Source organism: Peromyscus californicus, unplaced genomic scaffold (assembly GCF_007827085.1).
Source record: "Peromyscus californicus insignis strain IS unplaced genomic scaffold, ASM782708v3 Scaffold_7__1_contigs__length_154581171, whole genome shotgun sequence".
Taxonomy (NCBI): domain Eukaryota; kingdom Metazoa; phylum Chordata; class Mammalia; order Rodentia; family Cricetidae; genus Peromyscus; species Peromyscus californicus.
In genome coordinates this window covers 46516045-46541344 of record NW_026294595.1, presented here as the reverse complement: position 1 = coordinate 46541344, position 25300 = coordinate 46516045, and the positions used below count along the sequence as shown (strand labels likewise).

Genomic DNA, 25300 nt, shown 5'->3' with positions numbered 1-25300 from the left:
GTGGTATAAGGGAACTCAGCACTAGTCTCCAATAATCATATTTTTGTGTATTTTTCTTTCATTCTGTTTTTGGGAGGCTAAGTCTTACTATGTAGTCCTGGTTGACCTGAAACCCACTATACAGACCAGGCTAGCCTTAGACTCACAGAGATTCACCTGTTTCTGCCTCCTGAGTGCTGGGATTAAAGGCTTGTACCCACCATGCCTGACTTATTTGTGAATATGTACACAAAAACTTGTCTCTTGGATAAGTCAAAATGTGTGGCAGTTTGTGAGAACATGAAGAGTTTTCTAGCACCCTGTCTTCACCCTCTGAGGGCTGGAATTACAGACAGTCCTTTATACCCACTTTGACATTTCCATGGGATCTGGGGGTCCTTAAACTCACATAGTTATTTTCCTGGCCCTAGTTTGCCAGGAAAATTTTTTAAATTTGGTAGGTGGTATATAATCAGTTATTTGACCCAGTTGACCTGTTTTGACCGTTAGAGCTCTTTTCAATGCTCTATTTGTATGATTCCATGAGTGCTTCATGATATAAAAGATTTTCCAGCCATTTATTCCTAGGAGTCAGAACTCCTATTTCAGGAAATGTTACTTAGGAAGTAAGATCTGGGTTCTACATATGCCGCTGGTAAACAGTCTGATCTCATAGTGGGTGTTGGATTTCAGAGGAAGAGCAGAGAGGTGAGGGGGGTGCTCTAGGAACAGGACAGTCTGGGGTGTTGTGTGTTCCAGGTAGGATAGGGAAGCTGCACCCATGAAATCTCAACACTTCGGTAGCCTTGTCAAGACAATGACAGCAGCAGCTGGCATGTCAGTGTGGACAATGGAGAATCAATCTTGAGCAGGGATGACCCCCCCCCCCCCCCCCCCCCGTAATTGGTTATCCAATCGGTTGTCAGTACCTATGAGGAACACTCAGCAGGCTCAGCACCTTGTAGTTTACATGTATGTAAACACATAATAACAAAGAAGAAGTGAAATACATGATAGTAGAATGAGATCTAGAAAGGGCTACAGTAATGGAGGACAGGGTGTGATAATAGAGGATGAAATGTTATAATGAAACATATCAGTTTGTATAACTAACGAATGCTAACAAAAGGGTGGAGAGGGGATTTTAAAAGTGCCAGTTCAGTTGGTTGATACACCTTAAATGTTCTAGGACGGAATGCTCTGCACGTGGATGTGGATGTGGCCTCCGGCTTTATTTACTGGTGTGATTTTAGCAGCTCTGTGAGATCCTCTAACGGAATCCGTAGAATCAAACCCGATGGGTCTACTTTTAGCGACATCGTTACCTACGGCATAGGAGCAAATGGAATCCGGGGTATTGCCGTGGATTGGGTAGCAGGTATGTGATCTGTGGTTTTCATCGCTGTGTCAGAAATGGTTTTTCTAGATGCTGTATGAGCTCGTTTAAGACTAGGCTGTGCACTCACTAAATGAAAGAGGAGATGCTCTAGTTGGCAGATTAATTATGGGCGAATCATTTCGTTTTCTTCTATTTTTATGCAATTAAGTAGCAAAATATTAAATTATGGGACAGTAGTTTTTGTCCTAAGGTTGACAGGAAATTTCTAGATGAGAATGATCTGAAATCATGAAGAGGAAAGGCATTCACTTACTTTAAAGCCAAGCAATTTCAGTTGCAGATTATTGTTTATTTTTGATATTGTAATATGATTACATAATTTCCCCCTTCCCCCCAAAATAAAATAAGATTTAAAAGAAAAACAAATTAAAAACAAACAAGCAAGCAAGCAAAGAAACAACAAACAAAAATCTTAACATGGAGCCGGGAGGTGGTGGCGCACACCTTTAATCCCAGCACTTGGGAAGCAGAGGCAGGTGGATCTCTGAGTTCGAGGCCGGCCTGGTGTACAAAGCAAGTTCCAGGACAGTCAAAGTTACACAGAGAAACCCTGTCTGGAAAAACCAAACCAACCAAACAAACAAACAAAAAAATCTTGTTGTGGAAGCTGCAGTGGGACACAGTGAGTCACACAGTAAACCATTTAGTCCATATAGCTTTACTTGCAAGTGTTCATTGGTCTAGTTCAAGGCCTCTGACTTCTGCTGCACTGTTGATACTGGACCCTCACTGGATCCCCTCTTGGATATCCTGCTGTTGCCCTGTGTCTTGGAGACCCTGCAGCTTTGGATCTGCAGGTCCGGTCACTTCACGTGCTCCAGCAGTTCATAGATAGGTGGATGTTGGGGTGGGCCAACCCATAGCCCCGGTTCTGGGCCTGGGTGGTACCTGGGTTGGTCAGTCTGCCAGCTCTTCCTCATCTTCACCACTAGGGTGAGCTCTCTAGCACTGCCCTGGTTAGCTCCCCTAGTCCAGCAGGCAACAATAAGCAGGACCAAGTCTTCTGCTCACCCGCATCCCCACCACCAGTGCCAGCTCTACTGTTTTACCCGGGCGAGGTGCGGGGTCTACTCTTGAGTGCGGCATTTGGTGAGGGGTGGGGTCAGTGTTCTTGTTTCACACCCTGAGGGCTGGATGACCTGTGCCTCCCCAGCCCCCAGCCCCCCAAAACAGGATCAGCTCTACAGTGCTGCCCATTGAGGTGCAGGGTTGGATTACCCGAGTCCTGTAGCTGGTGAAAGGAGTTGCAGATTTTTAATTGCTTCTTTGTTAATGTGTTTCTCTTAGTAATTTATGTGCCCAACTCAGTATTACATTAACTCAGGATTATTACAAATTTGCGGAATTCATTTTCAATAAAAGTGGATACCATTATATATTATTGATCTGGATATGGCTTAAATATAAACTTGCATTGTAATATAGTAGCTTAGTTAGGTAAGCTTTTACTGGATTCCTAATTTCTGTCCCTGTAAAGTATACTGTTTCTTATGGTAGGGCTGAATAGGGTCAGCACAGCATGGCCAGTGGGACAAATGTAGCCATTTTCTGCTTTTGCACAGTTTTACTGTGACAAGCTTATGTCCATTGATTTGGTGTTGTTAAATGCTGCTGTCATCGTCCAATGGCAGAGTTCAATGCTTGTGAGAGAAACCATATATTTTGGCTGGGTGTGTTGGCCTGTCTCTGTAATCTTAGTACTTGCGAGAGAAGGCAGGAATATCAAGAGTTGAAGGCATCCCCAGTTACATAGTTACATAGAGCTCAATGCAAGGTTGAGATACAGGAGGCCCCATTTCAACAAACGAACAAATAAACAACCAAACTGTATACCCTACAAAGCCTAAAATACTATCTGGCACTATTTGACAACCCTGTATTTAAAGGAGATGAGTACCCAGCATCATCACCAGCACCCCATCTCAAATAGAGGTATAACGCAAAAAACAAAACAAAACAAAACAAAACATTATCAGTTACATATTTCACATTGCACTAATTTCTCTTTATATATTTTGAGGCAGATTGGGAAACAATATGTTCATAGTAAAAAATAGTCCAATAACTGATTTTACGTGGAATCAGTAATTTAGTGTCTAGCATGTTCTACTCATTATACTCCATTCATTTTATAGTACTTCACATGGAGTGGATTTTGGATTCGATGGCTTTTAGAAAGCCGCTGGATAAAAATGTCTACACTAGTTAGGAAGACTTATTAAAGACTACACATTAATCTTGCCTGGAAAGAGATTGGAGAACATGGGTAGCAATCTGAGGTGCTTGTGGCTGTCCTCCTCTGCTTCTTTTATACCATGATAAAGTGTATTTAGAGTCATTGATATGAATGTTAAAGATTCATACTTTAAGTAGAAGAAGAAAAATATATACCTTTTAGTAGGAAGTGAGCTGTGGTGCTGCAATGCTGGCTGTGAACTCTAATATGAGTTAGAAAGAAGGTGAAGGATTTTGAGGAAATGAAAATGTTCTCTAAATTTTCAAGACTATTCTCTTTAATTCTCGAACATGAATGTTTATTTTTTATAAGCTTACAACTGAGATTTATTGTCTTGGAAAAGATAACATATACTGATCATACCTCAGCCTTACATTATTTTATTTGGAAACGATGTACCCCCCTTTTTTTTCTTCTTGGTTTTCCATTCACCAGCATCCTCTTTATTTTCCATAGGAAATCTTTATTTCACCAATGCCTTTGTGTATGAAACACTGATAGAAGTGCTACGGATCAATACTACCTATCGCCGTGTTCTCCTCAAAGTCGCAGTGGATATGCCTAGGCATATTGTTGTTGACCCCAAGAATAGATATCTCTTCTGGGCTGACTACGGGCAGAAACCGAAGATTGAACGCTCCTTTCTTGATTGTACCAATAGAACTGTACTTGTTTCTGAGGGCATTGTCACACCTCGGGGCTTGGCAATGGACCACAGCACTGGCTATATTTATTGGGTTGATGATTCCTTAGATATAATTGCCAGGATCCATCTTGATGGAGGAGAATCTCAAGTGGTTCGTTATGGCAGTCGCTACCCAACTCCTTATGGCATCACTGTTTTTGGAGAGTCTATCATATGGGTTGATAGAAATTTGAAAAAAATCTTCCAAGCTAGCAAGGAACCAGGGAATACAGATCCACCAGTAGTGATAAGAGACAATATCAACCTGCTACGAGATGTGACCATCTTTGATGAGCATGTCCAGCCCCTCTCACCAGCTGAGCTTAACAACAACCCTTGTTTGCAAAGCAATGGTGGCTGTGCCCACTTCTGCTTCGCTCTACCTGAATTGTCTACCCCCAAGTGTGGATGTGCCTTTGGGACTTTGGAAAATGATGGCAAGACCTGTGCTACCTCAAGAACAGATTTCCTCATCTATGCCTTGAACAATTCCTTGAGAAGCTTACACTTTGACCCTGAAGATCATAGCCCACCTTTCCAAGAAATAAATGTGGAAAGAACTGCCATTGCTCTAGATTATGACCACAAATTTAATAGAATCTTCTACACACAAAAGCTAAGCTCTGTCCAGGGCCGGATTTCCTATGTCAGCCTGTATACAGGGATCAGCACCCCAATTGTCCTACTTTCAAGTAAGTGCATACCAGGTGGAGTTTACCTTTGCAGACATAAGGAGGTCAGCATACTGAATATTCTCAATGTACTTTGATATTCTAATATCTTCATGTGAGTATATATATGTGTGTCTTCCAGATATAGGGATAGCTGATGGGATTGCCTTTGACTGGATAAATAGAAGAATTTATTACAGTGACTACTCAAACCAGACGATCAATTCTGTGGCCGAAGATGGATCTAAGCGTGCTGTGATAGCCCGTGTTTCCAAACCAAGAGCGATTGTAGTAGATCCTTGCCGAGGGTATGCCATGGTCTTCTTGATTTATTTGTTTAATTGAGGGTGGAATGGGAACCAGAAATAATTTTACGTAGAGAATAATAATAATCTATGAATTTGCACAGAAAGGAATGGAGTACTTCTTTACTTATTTGCCAATTGATGGTTATTGGCAATTCAAGAATGTCAAGTGGAAAGGTCTTTAAAGACTTCCTTGTTGCCGGTTGGTGGTGGTGCTCGCCTTTAATCCCAGCACTAGGGAGATAGAGGCAGGCAGATCTCTGTGAGTTTGAGGCCAGCCTGGGCTACAGAGTGAGTTCCAGGAAAGGTGCAAAGCTACACAGAGAAATCTTGTTTCAAAAAAAAAATTCCTTGCTGTGAATTAATTTTGTCTCTGTTTGTTGACTAGGTACATGTATTGGACTGATTGGGGTACTAACGCCAAAATTGAAAGAGCCACACTGGCAGGAAACTTCCGGGTCCCCATTGTGAACACCAGCCTGGTTTGGCCCAATGGACTCACTTTGGACCTTGAGAGTGACCTTCTTTACTGGGCAGATGCTAGCCTGTAGGTGTCTCTGGATCATGTGGACATTGAAACATAGAGGGAATTACTTAATGTGATGAAAGTCTTATTTTATGTTCTAGCTTTGTGACTGTTTCTATGAAAACTTGTCTGTATACTAAGACATCTAAATTTACATCACTAAATGTAACCATAATTATAATGGAATTATTCAATTTCTGAATGATGTTTTGTGTCATTCTAAGTAAATTCCTCAAAGTAATCAAGATCATTAAGGGAAATAAGTCCTTTGATCTCCTTGCTGTGTTTCACAGCAGGCCCCATGCATTGTGTGAATCTTTCATGGACTGCTCCTGCTTCTAACATTAGCCTGGCTCTTCCTAAATGATACATGTAGGCCAGAGTGTGAGAAGCAAATAGGACTTCCTATCACCAAGAAAGAGACACATGTCATGCACCATGTAGTAGTCACTGGAGGCAGCATAAGTAAGTGCCAGGCCATTATGATCCTTTCTCCGTTTTAGTAATTGCTTTTCTTTCTCTTCGTTTCAGGCAGAAGATAGAGCGTAGTACTCTCACCGGCACTAACCGCGAAGTCATCGTGAGCACAACCTTTCACGCCTTTGGCTTGACTGTCTATGGCCAGTACATTTACTGGACAGATGTCTACACCAATAAAATCTACCGAGCTAACAAGTACGACGGGTCCGATCTGATTGCAATGACCACTCGTTTGCCCGTCCAGCCTAGGGGTATTTCCACAGTTACCAAAAACCAGCACGAGCAGTGCAGCAATCCTTGTGATCAGTTTAATGGAGGATGCAGCCATATCTGTGCACCAGGTAAAGGGTTGAGCAGGAACATGAGAACTAGCATAGAGTGACAATAATGTCAACAACAATGACATGGACACGTGCGAGCCTGCAAGGATATTATTTCCAAGAAGAAAACAAATTGAAAAAATGGACCGAGGGTTACATTCTGAGAAGGCTATGTTGTGGGTTTCTGTTCTCTTGGTTTTTTTTTGTTTGTTTGTTTGTTTGTTTGATTTTATTTTATTTATTTATTTATTTTTGTTTTCGAGACAGGGTTTCTCTGTGTAGCTTTGATGCCTTTCCTGGAACTCACTCTATAGCCCAGGCTGGCCTGGAACTCACAGAGATCCGCCTGCCTCTGCCTCCTGAGTGCTGGGATTAAAGGTGTGCATCACCACTGCCCAGCTGGATTGGTTTTGTAAGGCAGTTTAAGTAGAATCTTGCTGGAGGGAAAGAAGAGTATTCCTGACTTGAATAGGAATTCCATTAATGTAATTTTTCTGTTTAGGAGATATTGTTTATAATTTGATGTTTTAGGGTTAAATATGAGGACAGTTTCATGGGACTATGTACTTCCTGATGTTGTGTCTTTGCAAACTGTTCCCTGAGAATCATTGTGTTTAGATGGGCAGTAGTTGTTTTTAATGGAAGAATAGCCCAGAAATGTTGAATAGTTGAAAGGTAGATGGTGTTTCATTTCTGAGATGTTGTAAATGCCATTCTGGAAGAGACTAAGAATGCGTCCTGTGCTTTGCCTCCCTCTGCTCCAGGACCAAATGGAGCTGAGTGTCAGTGTCCACACGAAGGCAGCTGGTATCTGGCCAATGATAACAAGCACTGCATTGTGGACACAGGTACCCGGTGTGGCCATTCCCAGTTCACCTGCCTCAACGGGCACTGTATCACTGAGGATTGGAAATGTGATAACGACAATGACTGTGGTGATGGCAGTGATGAGCTGGAGACTGTCTGTGGTAAGCTGCAATCAGTGTTTTCGTTAGGAGCTAAGATGTCATCGTGCAACTATTTGGTACAAAATCCTTTTATGTATGGGTGGGTTTCCTGTGAGAGGCAGAAACTTTCACTCTGATAATACAGGCTGCATTTCTGTTTAGTTACCTCTGTGTGCATATGAGTAAAGTCATTAAAATCCTGGCATTAACATTTATAGTCTCTGTATGGACTGGAAATATTACCTAGACTCAAAGTCTATCTATAAAACGGAGTGGGCACCAGGGATCTTGTAAGAGAGCAGGCTGTGGGGCATGACAACATGCCGCTAAGGGCACCATCATTTCGTTACATTCTTCCTGACTGTCCACCCTTAGTTTTGATGCCAATGGAGTAAGACACAGTGGACTTCCAAGGGGGTTTGAAGTTTCGTACATTTCTCTAGCAGTGTGCTTTTGCATGCCTTTCTGTGTTGGAGATACACTTTGGACTATATAAAAATGAGGTGCCTTTCATTTCTCAATTAAAATGCTTTATTCATTGAAAAATAGGTTGCATACAATATTTTGCATCCAGTCTGCCTTGTAGGCATTTCTGTCCCAGAAGGGTAGACAATTTGCAACTCTGGGACGATATGGAAAGACGGCTTCTTCCAGTGTCTTTTCTCCCTCCCAGCCTTTCACACGTGCCGATCAACCGCCTTCACGTGTGGCAACGGGCGGTGTGTGCCCTATCGCTACCGCTGTGACTACTATGACGACTGTGGCGACGGCAGCGACGAGGCAGGGTGCCTGTTCAGGAACTGCAACAGCACCACCGAGTTCGCTTGCAGCAACGGGAGGTGCATACCTCTCTCCTCTGTCTGCAACGGCATCAACAACTGCAATGATAACGACACCTCGGATGAGAAAAACTGCCGTAAGTATGTCTTACGCGAGGAGGTGAAAATTTTCCGTGTTGTTTTCTGCAAAAAAAAAAAAAAAAAGCTAAGTATTTGTTATACTTAACTAAATGATTTAAGAAATACATCTACCTAATATCTGAATTGTTTGCTTAAATTGATGGATCTGTGTATACCTGCTAGACTCACCTCATGAACATGTTTCTCTGCCACCCCAGAGCCTACTTGGGATTCTGTTTACACTGCTCACCTGAGCTGTGCCTTTCCGCTCACTTTGAACATGCCTTCCTGGGGTTTGAGCCCTTTCCTGCAGGGATCTGGTAACATCTACACTGTTTATGATGTATTTGGTAGGTCTGTTCCAAATGTCTATCTGGTTGTCTTTTTAAAGCTCCCCGCACTTGCTCGTCTACACACACAAAATGCCAGACTACAAATATTTGTGTTCCCCGAGCTTTCCTGTGTGATGGAGACAATGACTGTGGAGATATGAGTGATGAAAACCCCATTTACTGCAGTGAGTATGATAAAAACTGTCTCTCCGTGATTTCAGAGGAGTGACCATACCTCATAGAAATGTAACAGCTTTCATAGTAAGAACTGAGTTTGGAAGTAGGCAGTTGCTTTAAGATATGAGGGGAAGGCTATGAGAAGTCTCATGCTTCAAGTCCGTTTTTTCTGGAAACCTGTTATAAACCTGTCCAAGGACTTTTATCTGTAAAACCTGTGGACAGAATTGTATAGTAAGTTATTTTCTGAACATTATGGTATGATCTCGAGTAACCTAATTTTATTAAAACAATTTCCTCTATGAACAGTGGAAGTGTTTGTAAAGCTTAATAACTTTGAGAATATTAGTATAAATATTAGTATAAATTAGCATATTTTAAGAATTTACCAATTTCTCTGCTCCCACCATGAGGAAACCACAGTCCAACACAAAAATCTGCCAGAGCAGTAATCAAGTACAACAGTAGGAGCAGCAGCCCAAATAACCCAGAATTCAGCCTACAGCATCCCATGGGGATGGGCAGGTTGGAGTTACCGTTTTCCCAATAAATGTTCACTGGCAAATCCATCAGCTATTATGGTCCAGGCAGGGGGAACCTTGTATAGAAGAAGGAAAAGACTTCATTTGGGACAAATATTCATTCTAATATTTGTATTCACGTATTAGAAGCTAATATGCCCAATAGCTGTGTAAAGTTCAAAGGTAACAGCCTCTCTCTCATCCACCCTGATTTTTAAGTTACAATAAATAGGTAAGAATATTGCGAATTATGATTTAAGAGTTATGGTGAGGGACAGAATTGGTAATAAAATTATTGTAATAGTTTTAATATAATCCACTTAATTAAAAAGTCAAGCTGGACACGGTGACACACAACCTTTAATCCCAGCACTTGGGAGGTAGAGAGCTAAAAGGATCTCTGAGTTCTAGGCTAGCCTGGTCTACATAATGAGTTCCAGGACAAGCAGGGCTGCACAAAGGAACCCTTTCTTGAAAAAACCAAAACCAAACAAATCATAAACTAAACAGAAAAGACCCTTTCCCAAGCCCCAGCCTTCCTTTACTGGCAGTGATTAACCAGTTTAAAGATACAGGCAGAGGGTCAGCAGACGGGAGCCCGCTGATGTTCTAATCTCGTGCCTATCTCTCCTCCAGACTTGCAGACATGCCGCAGCACTGAGTTCCAGTGTGTGTCATCTCGGCGCTGTATCCCGAGCTTTTGGTACTGTGACGGTGAAGCCGACTGTTCCGATAGGTCGGATGAACCTGACAGTTGTGGTAAGGGTCAGCAACCAGGCGAAGCACAGGATGTGTAGTTAGCAACTGAGGCTCCTCTCACCCTTCAAATGCTGGAGCTGCTCGGCTAGGTGCTCACCCTCCCTGCTCCTACTCCCGGATGGGATGCCCAAACCATTGAGTAGGTGTTCATCCATGAGCGGCTGGTACAGCGAGTGTGATGTGCACCTCACTGACAGCCTTACCCCACGTTATATTGCTGTACTATAAACCACTCTTGTGTTTTCCCACTACATTTGGAAAGTCATTTGTAAAACCAGTTCAAAGATCAGCTGTGACACTTCATGTATTCCTGATGTATATGCGAGTAAGCTTCTCATTGACGTATACCAGATTTGAACGTCCTTGATAGAGGCTACAAAGCAGACATCCCAGTCTTTCTATTGAGCAATTCTCTCTCTCTTCTCAGTTCAGATACTGAACTCCTGCACAGCTAACCAGTTCCAGTGTGATAATGGCAGGTGCATCTCAAATACTTGGGTCTGTGATGATGATAATGACTGCGGGGACATGAGTGATGAGGACCAAAGGCATCACTGTGGTAAGTGAAGGCAGGTTAATTCGCTCGTGGTTGGAGTGTCTGACATCATCACTTACATGTTTTACAAGGATGCAAAATGACTTGGTGCTCATTTTCACTCACATTTGGCTAATGGAAATTATGACTACATTTCTAGAGTAGGTGAAGGGAACTCAGCTGATCACCCCAGAAGCTACAGGCTTGGAAGCTGTGGTATTCATCAGTGGACTACTCAATAAATACCATTGTTGTTTTAAGCAACTGGTCATATTCTTTCCCCTCCAGTGCACCCGCCCCCCAGTCCAGTTCCAACTCACCCTTAACTGAGATACTATCTGCAATTGATACTCTAATGGAGTGTAAGTAGGCATACCAACGCTCCACGGCGGGCTCCATGCCCAGGAGTAGCTGGCCAACACAACAAACTCAATGGAATTTTTTGCTTTGTTGGGATATTTTTTTGTCTTGGTCTTCTGTTTCTTTTGGGTTTTTTGACTTTTTAAAAATTTTGTTTCTTGTCTTTTTTTTTTCTGTTTGAGAGAAAGAGAATACAAAGTTGTTGGTACGGACATGGGTAGGATCTAAGAGTGACTTGGGGAGGGGAAAAACATGATCAAAATATATTGTATGAAAAAAATTATTTTTTGTTTTATTTTTGTGACAGGGTTTCTCTGTGTAGCCTTGGCTGTCCTGGAACTCATTCTGTAGACCAGGCTAGCCTTGAACTCACAGTGATCCTCCTGCCCTTGCCTCTCATGTGCTGAGATTAAAGGCATGTGCCACCACCGCCCAGCCAAAAATTTATAAAAACTAATTTAAATTTAAGAAAAGAGTGGATATTATACCCACACCATTGGTGCCACATTTTTTTATTGACAACAAAACCTCTAGTTACTACCTGAGGAGTTTCAGCATCATGCCTTTCCTTCTGAGAAGAACAAGGACAGAGTTTCCTGCAGCTTGGCATTTGATAGTGAACTTGTAGCCACAGCTCTACATTCCCTGTCACTGATGACTGACTGGAACTATTTTCTCTGTTTCTTTTGTCTTGTTTGTGGTGGGATTGGACAAGGCACTGATGATTCTGAATCAGTATGTCACCTCCTTGTGCCATACTTTCCGACAACTCTGACCTCCCCTAACCCTGCTCTTCGTTTGGGAGGGCTGGCTATGTATTGAAAAGCTCCAGCTTCGGAGGAGAAAGATCTGTCTCTGTATCCTTCGGAGGAGAAAGATCTGTCTCTGTATCCTTCTGGCTGTCTGACTTTGAGATGTCCAGTTAACCAGTTTCCTCGCCATCAAATTGGTACTAACATATCAATCTCCTTTTGTTCATGCATGATTACACAGTGGAATATGAAGCATGTTGTCAAAATACAAGATATTTGAAGATATTTTTGAAATGGGGGTGATTTTCTGAAGTATTATGGGAACATATGTTTTTGTGTAAATCTTATTGAGAACTAAGTGGGGTTTTTCGTGTTGATGTTTCCAAAAATGCAGACTCACATGACTTGTTTGTCCTCTTTATTCTTGTTTCTCTTCGCCCTTCAGTGTGTTAAAGATTACAAGACAAGAGAATTTCTGAGCTTTGAGAGATTCTCGTCTGCTTTGATTTCAGAGCTTAGAAATTGCTCCGCTTTCCAGTTTGCCTGTAGAAACGACAGACCTCCGCACAGGAGGTGCATTCCCCAGTCCTGGGTCTGTGATGGTGATGCAGACTGTGCTGACGCCCTTGATGAGCTGCAGAACTGCACCAGAAGAACCTGCTCCGGGGGAGAATTCGCCTGTGCAAATGGACGGTGTATCATGCAATCATTCAGGTGACCTGTGATTCACACATTTCCCTATTAGGCAGAATGTTCACAGGGCCTAGTGCCTATGACACTACCCGGGAAAATGTTGGAAATATTTTGAAATCCAGGTTTTAAAAAAGTGTTTTAATATGCAACGTATTAATACACCATATTGATATGGTTATTTATGTGTTTTATGGATGATGTGGCCCAAGAAGACCCTAGGGTTCATGAAAGCCATAATATGGCCTTCCACCCACAGAGTGGCGGGAAAACAAATGGGTCAGGTTGACACGTGCCTCCTAGTTTTCCTCTTGTGGCTTGGTTATAATAACTTTTTCTCTCTTTGCTTTCTGTTGTGAGAAAAATAACAGCTCCAACAAGTGCAGCTTGGCTCAGGGTCAAGGCAGCTGTGATTGTAGAACATCAGGTGGGGAGGTCAAAGCTTCTGAAAGTCTTTTTCCTTTTTAAGTTGGAAATACAGATTTTCATGCAGGACATTTAAAACTCTTAACACTGTGCATCTTAAACAGATTCAGCCCAGAGCTTGCTGGTTTGGGGAAATTCCGCCATTTCCTGTGGTGTGGTTTCTTACCACTTTATCCTAAGGGGTCTCTTCACAGGAATTTTGTTTTTATAGTGCGCAGCCTCTTTCTACCCTAAAGCAGTAAATCTTTGACTATAGAGGGAAGTTCAGAAGGGATAAAGAGACTGACAGAAGCCTCAATCAAAATAAGACAGCCGCCGGGCGGTGGTGGCGCACGCCTTTCATCCCAGCACTCGGAAGGCAGAGCCAGGCGGATCTCTGTGAGTTCGAGGCCAGCCTGGGCTACCAAGTGAGTCCCAGGAGAGGCGCAAAGCTACACAGAGAAACCCTGTCTCGAAAAACCAAAAAAAAAAAAAGAAAAAGAAAAAAGACAGCCTTGCAAGGAGCTTGCTGAAGGGAGGAAGTACGCAGTGCTGTGCGACTTTCCGAGATGAGTGCAGCTATTAAGCATTTGGTGGGCGATAGAGGCAGGCGGATCTCTGTGAGTTTGAGGCCAGCCTGGTTTACAGAGTGAGTTCCAGGACAGCCAGGGCTGCCCAGAGAAACTCGGTCTCAAAAAACCAAGGGGGGAAAAAAAAAACCCACATGAAAAAGAAAAGAAATAAAAACCAACTTGGAGATCTTGAACTGAAAGAAGAGATATTGTACCCACTCTGTAGTTAAAAAGCACAGGGGTTATTGAGAGCGCACTAGGAACCATCAGGCTAGGGAAGAAGATCGGAAGGTCAGAGTTGCAGACGCCGGGGGTCACTTGTGTCAGGGGTAGATGCTGAGGTAAGATGGTTAAGTCACATTTTATGAAGGTTGAAAATTACCAGCAGGGTCTTAGCATACTGAGCAGTGAATGACAGTGAGTAGGGACAGACAGAAAGAGTATTTGTGGCCTGAAGCCCAGATAGCCATCACTGTACTGGGACAGTTTGGGTCCAGGTGCTTCTTTTGTAGTGAAGCAGCATTTCACAAGCTTTGTGTACACTGAATTGGCAGGGCTGTGATATGTAAATTGTTAATTGGGTCGTGACCATGAGTCATCTTCCTACCTGGTTAAGGGTTAACTATCCGGTCATTTCTGTTCTAGTAAGTAGTCAGTACAATTGCTCTTAGATGTGACTATATTCTGAAAACCCGGGGCTTCGTTTTGATCAGAGTCTAGATTGTCTCTTGCCTCCCTTCCTGAGCTCTGTCTTCATCATCACTGTCATTCCACTGCTTCCTTACCCTGGGGTTACTCCTCTTCCCTTCTTTCTTTTTGGTTTTCTTTGCATTTCCTTATTTCTCTCCTTCTGAATTGCTTTTGCCAGTGCTATAGCAGAATAAGAAAGAAACAAAGCAAACCAAGATAAAGTTCCCTGGAAACCTAAGATATAGGCCCCCAGTTCTGTCTATCTGAGTGAGTTCAGAAGTGAATGTACATCCTTTTGCTGGGCAGAGTGTGTCCCTCCATTTGGCACTGTGGGGCAGGGATAGTTTTCTTCTGGGCACACTGCAATGGTGTTTGGCGAGACAGAGTTACGGCAGGAATACTTGCTGGAATAATGGGATGCAATTGTGTCTAAAAATCTGGTGATTTGCTTCGATTCCACATCCCTCCTGAGTCAGAAGTAAACTAGATAAAGGAAAACATTGTTGTCTCAGATCATTTGGGAATTATTTTTGAATTTCTGGAATGTCAAGTGGGTAAGCCAGTTTGCTTTGACCAAGGCTTTCTTCACAGATCTATGCATACATTTTCAGTCTAATTGTATTGGCAGTACTCCAGGCTTGTGGAAGGCAGTTCTAGTTAGCAGACATGGTCAGTACACAGAGGTAAAATTGAGTAGGTTCCTCTTTCGTGCCTTAGTGTCTCATGATACTCTGCCCCTAGCTCCTTGCCCTCTTTCTATTGTTTAATGAATTATCAAATATTAGCAGTGTCCTTATTTATCCTAAGTTCTTTTATACATATGACCAACTGTCACCATGACCCCATTCAGTAAGCATGGCTTTTTATGGGATCTTAGAATAATCTAGAAAATATAGTCCGGTGTGGCTCATGGTATCTCAGGAAACTGAGTCATCCTTAGGAACATGGAAATGTTAGGTATCAGAATTAGGACTAGAACATATACTCTTCTTTTTCCAATATTTCTTGCTAATTAATCTGCTGGCTTTAATCTCCTTCCCATTACCATAACTAACTCACATATCCTGACAGGGGACAGTAGAATTATATGAAGGATTCTGCCAATGCAAACATTACCCCAGTGGGAAGATAGATGTTCTTTAAAGACACATCATCCAACTACAATTTTATAGGATACAGAATTTATGCTAAGGACTTCTGTACAAGATGTTTATCTGGGATATTCCCAGTGTCCATAAACTATCCCATGAGTTACTAATGTATGAATCATGTTGATTTGCCCTATTTGTTATGAAGTCGTCAGCACCAGGGGAAATGGTGTAGGGAGCTGGAGATTGGTGGGCTAGATGACTATTTTGTAGGGAGAGGGCTAAGGCATTGTGATCTTGTTAAAATGGTCAACGTGGTCCTGCATCTCATAACACAGGTGCGATCGTCGTAATGACTGTGGGGACTACAGTGACGAGCGGGGCTGTTCATACCCACCCTGCCACGCAGAGCAGTTCACCTGTCAGAACGGGCGGTGCATCTCTAGGATGTTTGTCTGTGACGAAGACAATGACTGTGGAGATGGGTCGGATGAGCAGGAGCACCTATGCCACACCCCAGAACCCACCTGCCCCCCCCATCAGTTTCACTGTGACAACGGACACTGCATTGAGATGGGGAAAGTCTGTAACCACATGGATGACTGCTCGGACAACAGCGATGAAAAAGGCTGTGGTGAGTACAGGGCGGAGAGGGGACTGTGTAGATCCTCAATCCTTTAGGTCTCTCAGGACTTTCCAATCCGTCTTCTACATAGAACGTTTACCAAAAAAGTTACCATGGCTTCCGTACTAATAGGCAAAGGTTTTTCGGTATTCCAATATCCAGGGTGTCCTTTAAGAAGGTTGCACACAAAGGCATCCAGACTCATAGCCAGCAGGATTCCTGGTAATCTAGTAATACATTCTTCCTTTTACAAACAATAACCCAGCATACGGCTAGCAACTGAATTACTTACGGTCCTGTGGCAAACCAGCAGTAGAAGCAGACTTGACTGGATCATGGGTTTTGCACCTGTTATTCATTAATAAGTATGTCTTCTTCTGGTATAGAACAGGTAGGCTCGGCCACCTGAATACCTATCTTTGAGCTTATCCCGCCCCATAAGGCAAAGGTGTACACCACACTGGTAGCTTGTGATTCATCAGGGTGTGAGCAGCACACCACTGAAATGGAAGATGTTACAGGTGAGCACGCTGGGCCCCCCCTCTTGTCTTCAGTTTCTTCTCTTGCCATTTTTTAAAGCTTACTGAGAACTGGTACAGTGGCTTGTGACTAGTGTCCCAGCTACTTGCGAGACTGATACAAGATGATAACTTTAGCTTAGGAGCTCAAGAATATGTCAACTTAAAAGCACGAGTTGTATTAATTGTCAAAATCTGTGGTGAAGGGCTAAGCTGGGTAGAGTGTGCTGAATATCCTATACTTTTGTTTAGATGACAGAAGAGACTGGAAAAATCTATGCTATTAATGTATATCATACTGCATTAACATATATGTACATAATTTGAATATTTAGAAATTCCAATTGTGCTGTAAATTTTGAAAAGAAAGTTTACTGTGTTGCACAGAAATTAACAGCTTTATTAGACTTGAAACATTAAACCTAGTTTTTCCTCAGCTTTAAATATGTTTATACAGTTTTTTGTTTTTTTTTTTTGTTTGTTTTGTTTGTTTTGTTTTTTGTTTTTGTTTTTTTTTTGAGACAGGGTTTCTCTGTGTAGCTTTGCGCCTTTCCTGGAACTCGCTTTGGAGACCAGGCTGGCCTCGAACTCACAGAGATCTGCCTGGCTCTGCCTCCCGAGTGCTGGGATTAAAGGCGTGCGCCACCACCGCCCGGCTGTTTATACAGTTTTAAATGTGATGTGTTATTTATAAAGTGAGTTTGATTATAGAAACTTAATCAGACATTCTGTAAATGATGGCAGAAAAAAGATTAAGCTAAGGAGGAAGTTGATAAATTACTGACTTTTGAATAACTCATGTGGTCTCTTTGAAAATCCCAGCATCCTCTCTTCTTTTGTTATGCTTTGCTAAGAATTGGCACTATCTAGTAGGAATACTGATTTTGAGTTTAACTCTGGACCCAAGGCTGATAGTTTAGTTTCTCTAGTAAGCGTCTTTTGTCTGTAGGCATTAATGAGTGCCTGGATTCTTCGATCAGCCGCTGTGACCACAACTGTACCGACACCATAACCAGTTTCTACTGCTCCTGTCTCCCTGGGTACAAGCTCATGTCTGACAAACGCACTTGTGTGGATATCGATGAATGCAAGGAGTCGCCCCAACTCTGTAGCCAGAAGTGTGAGAATGTAGTAGGTTCCTACATTTGTAAGTGCGCTCCTGGCTACATCCGCGAGCCAGATGGGAAGACCTGTCGCCAGAATAGTGACATCGAGCCCTATCTCATCTTCAGCAACCGCTACTATCTGAGAAACTTAACTACAGATGGCACATCTTACTCTCTGATTTTGCAAGGACTGGGCAACGTTGTGGCCCTGGACTTTGATAGAGTAGAAAAGAGGCTGTACTGGATTGATGCAGAGAAGCAAATCATTGAGCGGATGTTTTTGAATAAGACAAACCGGGAGACGATCATAAGCCACAGATTGCAGCGTGCTGAAAGTCTGGCTGTGGATTGGGTCAGCAGGTAAGAAAAGAACCTCTGGTACAGGTTCCTGCCTTCTTTTGAGGGTGAGGTTTCTTTGTTCACCACTGCATATGACAGTCTAGCTGTCTACGTAGGGACACTGGGATTGTAGAAGTGTCCTGCTGTGTCTATCTGTGCTGTATGTGGCTTCTGAGGATTCAGATCCTACTTATCCAACAAGCCATCTCTCCAAACCATGCAATTTGTAAAAACGTTAAAAATTCTAATGTTTTTCAGGCCAGTTGGTCCTTTCAACTGGAGTATGTAGAAACATTTAATAGCCTTTCCTGCTTCCCCGAGCCCTCTTTTGTGTGGGAAAAGTGCCTGTAACAGCTGTACGTGTGAATCTCAAGGAGCTTGGATAGGAAAATGGGCTGTATGTGTAAAAATAAAGTAGGTATAATGGTAAACCCTGTCTTTCCATTGCAGAAAACTGTATTGGTTGGATGCCATCCTGGACTGCCTGTTTGTCTCCGACCTTGAAGGTCGACACCGCAAAATGCTAGCCCAGCACTGTGTGGATGCCAACAATACCTTCTGCTTTGAAAATCCCAGGGGAATTGTCCTTCATCCTCAAAATGGGTATCGCCCATCTGTCATCTTGTACCTCTTCTCTGTGTATTCATTCACCTGTTCATGTAGCTACTTAATGACCAATATCTCTCTGGGATCTGTCTTCTGTTTTTCCTGCTTGGTGAATGGGTCAGTGCAATGAGTAGTATGGCTCATTCAAATGATATTCATCAGCTGGACTCTTGTCTTTGTAATGACAGATTTTTTTGAGTTCATATTTTGAGTTTCATGCACGGAAAATTGCGATAGATGTTTCTTTAGTGGACTCCCTATATCAAAGCCATGGAAATCCAAAATTGTCCATTTTTGAGGACCACCATCCTTATTGTTTTGGATACTTTCTACCAGTTCTCTTTCCTTTCAGAGAGACTCTGTGGGATGGGAACTTCATTTCTCTAAATAGTGTACAGCTGTATCTTTTGGCTTCAGGGCCTGAGCCTTCTGTGTTTGCTTCCACAGGCATGTCTACTGGGCAGATTGGGGTTCTCGAGCATACATTGCGAGAGTTGGCATGGATGGAGCTAATAAGTCTGTGATTATCTCTACCAAGATAGAATGGCCCAATGCCATCACCATTGATTACACCAACGATCTCTTGTATTGGGCAGATGCTCACCTGGGTTACATCGAGTATGTACCTTGAAAAATAATCAAACTGAGTAACTAATTATAAGCTCTTTTCTTTCTCATAAGACATGATCTCATTTATACCAGATTGGCCTTAAGCTTTCTATGTAGCTAGGGATGACTTTGAACTTCTACTAATTGAGCTATATCCTCAGTCTGAGCTCACACTACCTACAGGCAAATGCTTGGAGCTCTATAGAAATGAGCAGAAAGAGGATGATTAGCGTTTATGGCTATTGCCTGTCTAGAAAGTGAGGATAGGATGACAAGAGGCTAGTGAGCTGACTCAGCAATTCAGAGAGTGTTCTCATATAGGACTGGGTTCACTTCTTCCTAGTGCCCATGTGGAATGGCTCACAATCCCCTGTAACTCCGTCTTCAGGGGATCTGATGCCTCTGCCTCTGAAGGCATCTGCATATACCTAAACTTCACACACACACACACACACACACACACACACACACACACACACACGTACATACACCTAGGTAACAATAAGAGAATGATGCTCATCTTAGGAAATCAGGTAGGACCAGCATGAAAGATTATTAACCCATAATACCCACATCACAGCTAGGAACTGGTGACTTTGTCAATAATTGTGGTTATCCCAATTTTTGAGTCTAGCTTTTAAGTGTTTGTCATTTAAGTTTAGTTGTTGCTTTCATTAGAGATTCAGAGGGATAGAATTTTTTTAATATATAATTTTTTTATTAAAAAAGATTTTCTTTCCTTTCACATACCAACCCGTGTTCCCCCTCCTTCCTTTTCTCTTGCTCCCCCCCCTCATAGAGAGTAAGGCCTCCCTTGGGTAGTCAACACAGGATGTAATATCATGTTGGGGACAGACCTAGCCCCTCCCTCTTGAATCAAGGCTGAGCAAGGCATCACACCATAGGGAATGGGGTATAAAAAGCCAGTTTGTGTACCTGGGGTAAGTCCTGGTCCCATTGCCAGGGGACCCAGAAACACATAAAGTCACACAACTTTCACCCCCATTCGGAGGGCCTAATTCAGTCCCATGCAGGCTCCCTAGCTGTTGGTCCAGAGTCCATGAGCTCCCATTAGCTTGGGTCAGCAATTTCTGTGTTTTTTTTCCCATCATGATTCTGAATCCCCTTGCTCTTATAATCCTTCCTCCCTCTCTTCAACTGAACTCCTGGATCTTGGCCAAGTGCTTGGCTGTTCAGAGGGATAGAATTTCCTTAATTGATGGGTTCACTCACTGATCCTGGAGGATGTTCAGAAGAGAGGGGTTACTTACTTACACTCTGTTCTTCTTGCCACCAGGTTCTCTGATTTGGAGGGCCACCATCGACAAACAGTGTATGATGGAACCCTGCCTCACCCCTTTGCTATCACCCTTTTTGAAGACACTGTTTATTGGACAGATTGGAATACAAGGACGGTTGAAAAGGGAAACAAATACGATGGGTCAGATAGAGCAGTGCTGGTGAACACAACACACAGACCCTTTGACATCCACGTTTACCATCCATACAGGCAGCCGATTGGTGAGTAGGTGATGGTGAACTTGGGTGCAGTTGCTTTATGGAACATGATTTGTAGGAAGCTCATTGATACTTGGTTTGTTTTTTGTTTTGTTTTTGTTTTTTGAGACAGGGTTTCTCTGTAGCTTTGGAGCCTGTCCTCACTCTGTAGAGATTTGCCTGTCTCTGCCTCCCAAGTGCTGGGATTAAAGACGTGTGTGCACCACCATCCAGTTCATTGATACTTGTTAATGTTTTCTTTTAAACACATTTTGAGAATTAAGAGAAGTTCATTCCCTACTTATAAATCAAATTTATAGTTTGTAGTGTTGGTATAGAACCTAGGGCCTTGTGCATCCTAGATAAGCACTCTACCATTGCGCTATAGATCAAGCTCTTAGCTTTTTAGACTAGGGATGTAGCTCATGCTGGCCTTGAACTGACAGTTCACTTGACCATGCATCCTAAGTGAACTATAGGCATTCCCATAGTTAGTATTTTGGTGGGAGGACTGTTGTATTTTAAGGTGAGTTAAATAATTAACCAATTTCATCCCTAAATACTTTGAAAAAATGAGGACATTCAGTATGCAATTGTAACACCTTTAACAGCTATCCCTTAATAATGAAAGCAAATTTAAAAGGAAATTGTAGTCATTATGAAATAGTGTCTGCATATGACAGCATGTTTTGTATCACACAAAATAATGGTGGCTGGAAGGGCACACACACGCCTTCCTTTGTGAAATTTTAGTCTACTTCATGCAGTTAAAATTAATTAATACTTTAGAAATGATCCAGAAAAGATTTGGAGTATACTTTCAAGGGGACAGATTGGTCTTTCTAGGTTTTCTTTGTTGTGATGTCTTGCTAAAAACATCTGACAAATTTAGAAGGGAAAATGAGAATCATCAGTACTCTTTGTCAATATTCAGTATTTCTTTCTGAATGCTAATATCCTTCAGATGGTCTTACTGGAAGTTAAGTTAATCTTTGTTTACAAGCGATGAGCAAGAAAATTAAGACACTGTAAAGCCTATCCAAGAGTGTTTCTGGTGTCCGAACTTCTGTTGTCCAAGTCGTTAGGATGAAGGGGGAATTGACAGTGTCTGCTGAGAATCACAACTCAGGGTTGAAGCCTGGCACATGAAGGCAAGCTCTGCTCTTTACCTGTTACTCGTTTCCCAGGACTTGGAGAAACATCAGAACTGCTATCGGTCTTAGTTAAATGTTGGGAAAACTATAAAACCAATAGCTTTCTTTGAGTTACGAAGTAATCAATTCCATGTGCAGCTCTGTGTGCAGTGAATTGGTTTTTGACACTCAAAGCAAATGACCGTGAATGCATGCTTTCTCCTTCTCACAGTAAACAATCCTTGTGGTACCAACAACGGCGGCTGTTCTCATCTGTGCCTCATCAAAGCAGGAGGGGAAGGCTTCACCTGCGAGTGTCCCGATGACTTCCAGACTGTTCAGCTGAGAAGCCGAACACTTTGTATGCCCATGTGCTCCAGCACACAGTTCCTGTGTGGTAACAATGAAAAGTGAGGCACCCATCCCCCCTTTCACGTTGCTCGCCTCCCCTTGGGCAAACATCGACCTTTGAGGTTATAGAGAGTTGGGTAGGGAGTTTTCTTTTCTGATTTTTTTGAGATGAATTTCTGTTGTGTAGCTCATGCTGGCTTAGACAGAGCTCATTATGTAGCTCAGGCTGGCCTGAGACTCAAAACAATCCTCCTGTTTCAGCCTTCTGAGTATTGAGTATAGGTTTCCATCAACTGAAATTTGGGTTAATTGGTTTGGTTCATGGGTGACATCTTATCTAAACAGAAAGTCTATTAATTATTAATCACAGAGATAATGCCAATAATAAACAATGGTCTGTTTATTATAGGCATTATTATGTTATGATAGTTTACTTCTGATTTCTAATAAACTGTCCAAAGGATTGGGGCTGGAGTGTATTTAAATGCACACTGCTACCATTGCCAGGGGTTCCATCTGTGTTAGCCACTGGGGAAATTCAATCTAGAGTTAGGTGTTAATGCTTTTGGATCCATCTGTTTCCTACAAACTGAACTTTTCTTTATAGCTGAACAAACCCCGGTGTGCTGTATGTCATACTTAGTTCTGAAGAACTGGTTCCATTTCCTTGGCATTGTAAATAGAGTAACAATGATACATGTATAAGTATTTCTATGGCAGGATATGGAACCCTTTGGGTATAGGAGTGGTCTAGCTGAATTCTATTTTTAATTTCAGAAACTACCATCTTGGCCATATTAAATTACAGCCCCACCAACAGTAAATTAGGGCTCTGTAGTTTTCTCAGGTACTAAGTCCCTCCAGTCCCTCCTGGTCCCATGGTCTCTCAGCTACTCATAAAATAATCACTCAGAGGCTTAATATTATTTACAAACTGTATGGCCTGTGGCAGGCTTCTAGCTAGCTAGCACTTTCTATTAATCTATGTTTTGCCACGTGTTCCATGGCATTGGCGGTCTGCTGGCATTTGTTCCTTGGGCAGGAGGCTAGCATCTCTTCAGACTCTGCCTTTCTCTTTCCTGTCTCTCTCCTTGGATTTCCTGCCTGCCTCTAAGCTGCCTTGCCATAGGCCAATGCAGTTTATCTATTAACCAATGGGAACAACATATGTTCACAGCATACAGAAAGACATGCTCCAGCAGGGCTCTTTCTCTCTCCCCAATACTTACCAGTATTTGTTGTCTGGTTTCTTGATGGTAGCCACTCTGACTGGGGTTTGGTAGTTTTAGTTTGCATTTCCCCCATGCAAATCCCAGGGATGTTGCTTATTAGCTATGTTTTTTTTTTTTTCTTTTGAGAACTGTCTGTTCATTTCTTTAGTCCTTTAGTTGATTGCCATTTTTGCTTCGTGGGTGTTGCAGTTCATTGTAAATTCTGGGTATTAGCCCCAAATCTGAATTAGAGCTGATAAAGAGTTTTTCTCATTCTGTGGACTGTCTAAAGGGAAATTTTCTCCATTTTTTTTTTTTTTCCTATTTGTTAAAGCTCAATTTGTGGTCCATGATGTGATCAATTTTGGAGAAGCGTTCCTGTGACTTTAGCATATATCTGTCCTGACATAAGCACTCAATAATCCTCAGAGCCTTCCAGCTTTCCAAAACCACTCAAATGTCTTCTTTCATTTAGGTTGACAATCTCAATCACTTACTTCTAAAAGCATAGCTCAAAATTCCATCCCTTTCCTTCCCCCATTGCCTGGGCCTCAGAGTCGAATTCATTTCTCCAGATGGATATTGCTCATGCCGACGGCCCTCAGTGCGTTTCTACAGGATTTACTTTCTCTGTGCAGGTGCATCCCCATATGGTGGAAATGTGATGGACAGAAGGACTGCTTAGACGGTTCCGATGAACCAGATCTGTGCCCACACCGCTTCTGCCGTCTGGGACAGTTCCAGTGCCGGGACGGAAACTGCACAAGCCCCCAGACCTTGTGTAACGCTCGCCAGGACTGTGCCGATGGCTCCGATGAAGACCACACTCTCTGCGGTACGCTACGGGCTTCCTTTCGGCCCTCTTTGCCCATTTCTGCAGTTGATTCTGGAGAATCACCCCAAAATCTGGTTCAAAAATTTTGGAGAAAAGTTAGGGCCCATCCAGTAACTGTTTTAATAGAGGTTTTATTTTGAACTTCTAGGGTCCATAGTAGGTTGTCTAGATGGGTGGTTTTCCAGTATGTGCTGGCACAGAATTCTCTTTGAGCTGACATTGAGAAAGAAGTAAGGGATACCTGTTCATTTTAAATGAGGGCTATATTTTATTTTTTATTAAAAAGGCACCTCAACACATCAAGAATAGCAATATCCTGGGTAGTGGTGGTGGCACCCACCTTTAATCCCAGCAGAGGCAGGAGGATCTCTGTGAGTTTGAGGCCAGCCTGGTCTACAGAGTGAGTTCAAGGTCAGCCAGGGCTACATAGAGAAACCCTGTCTCAAAAAACAACAACATAATAAATAAATAAATAAATAAATAAATAAATACATAAATAAATAAATAAATAAATAAATAAATAAATAAATAAATAAAAATAATAAACTTGGAAGATCATGAAATGATAAAACAGAGTTGGAAGTATGTGTTTAGCACCTGGCTGGCCCCCTATTCTGTGTGAAGAAAAAAAGAGATGTGTAAGAGCTCAGAATCTAACAAAAGTCTATTAGTTATTCTAATGAGAATAGAAGTCCATATAGTGGTCCTTGTTAACAATAAATACACTAGAATGTAGCCTCAGTGAAAGGAAGTTAAGAGAGAATTCTCTAGATTCCACCCAGTGTGAATTGGGTGTGCCCTTTCTCGACAGCTTCTCAACTGGTAACTAAATGCCTTGTTTGCAGAGCACCACCGGTGTGAAATCAATGAATGGCAGTGTGCCAACAAGCGTTGCATCCCAGAGGCTTGGCAGTGTGACTCAGTGAACGACTGCCAGGATAACTCAGATGAAGACAGCTCGCACTGTGCCAGCAGGACCTGCAAACCTGGCCAGTTCAGGTGTAACAATGGCCGCTGTATCCCGCAGAGCTGGAAGTGTGATGTGGACAATGATTGCGGAGACTATTCAGATGAGCCTATCCAGGAATGCAGTGAGTTCCCTGGGGTGGGCCATGCAAAACCAGAGCTAGGAGGCCAGCGGG

At 42.5% G+C, this 25300-nt stretch overlaps 1 protein-coding gene across 2 annotated transcripts in view; it reads left to right on the top strand.

Moving 5' to 3' along the window:
• Lrp2 (LDL receptor related protein 2) overlaps positions 1-25300 on the top strand; it is a 150140-nt gene that overhangs the window by 90614 nt on the left and 34226 nt on the right. For both annotated transcript variants that reach the window (XM_052725150.1, XM_052725149.1), the window contains 19 exons: positions 1169-1357; positions 4071-4991; positions 5113-5278; positions 5664-5822; positions 6333-6622; positions 7366-7569; positions 8222-8464; positions 8839-8964; positions 10114-10236; positions 10664-10795; positions 12396-12597; positions 15667-15962; positions 17421-17937; positions 18367-18519; positions 18970-19140; positions 20429-20652; positions 21994-22171; positions 23962-24158; positions 25004-25249. In XM_052725150.1, coding sequence (XP_052581110.1) covers positions 1169-1357; positions 4071-4991; positions 5113-5278; positions 5664-5822; positions 6333-6622; positions 7366-7569; positions 8222-8464; positions 8839-8964; positions 10114-10236; positions 10664-10795; positions 12396-12597; positions 15667-15962; positions 17421-17937; positions 18367-18519; positions 18970-19140; positions 20429-20652; positions 21994-22171; positions 23962-24158; positions 25004-25249 — 4737 coding nt within the window. The remainder of the gene's footprint in view (positions 1-1168; positions 1358-4070; positions 4992-5112; positions 5279-5663; positions 5823-6332; positions 6623-7365; positions 7570-8221; positions 8465-8838; positions 8965-10113; positions 10237-10663; positions 10796-12395; positions 12598-15666; positions 15963-17420; positions 17938-18366; positions 18520-18969; positions 19141-20428; positions 20653-21993; positions 22172-23961; positions 24159-25003; positions 25250-25300) is intronic.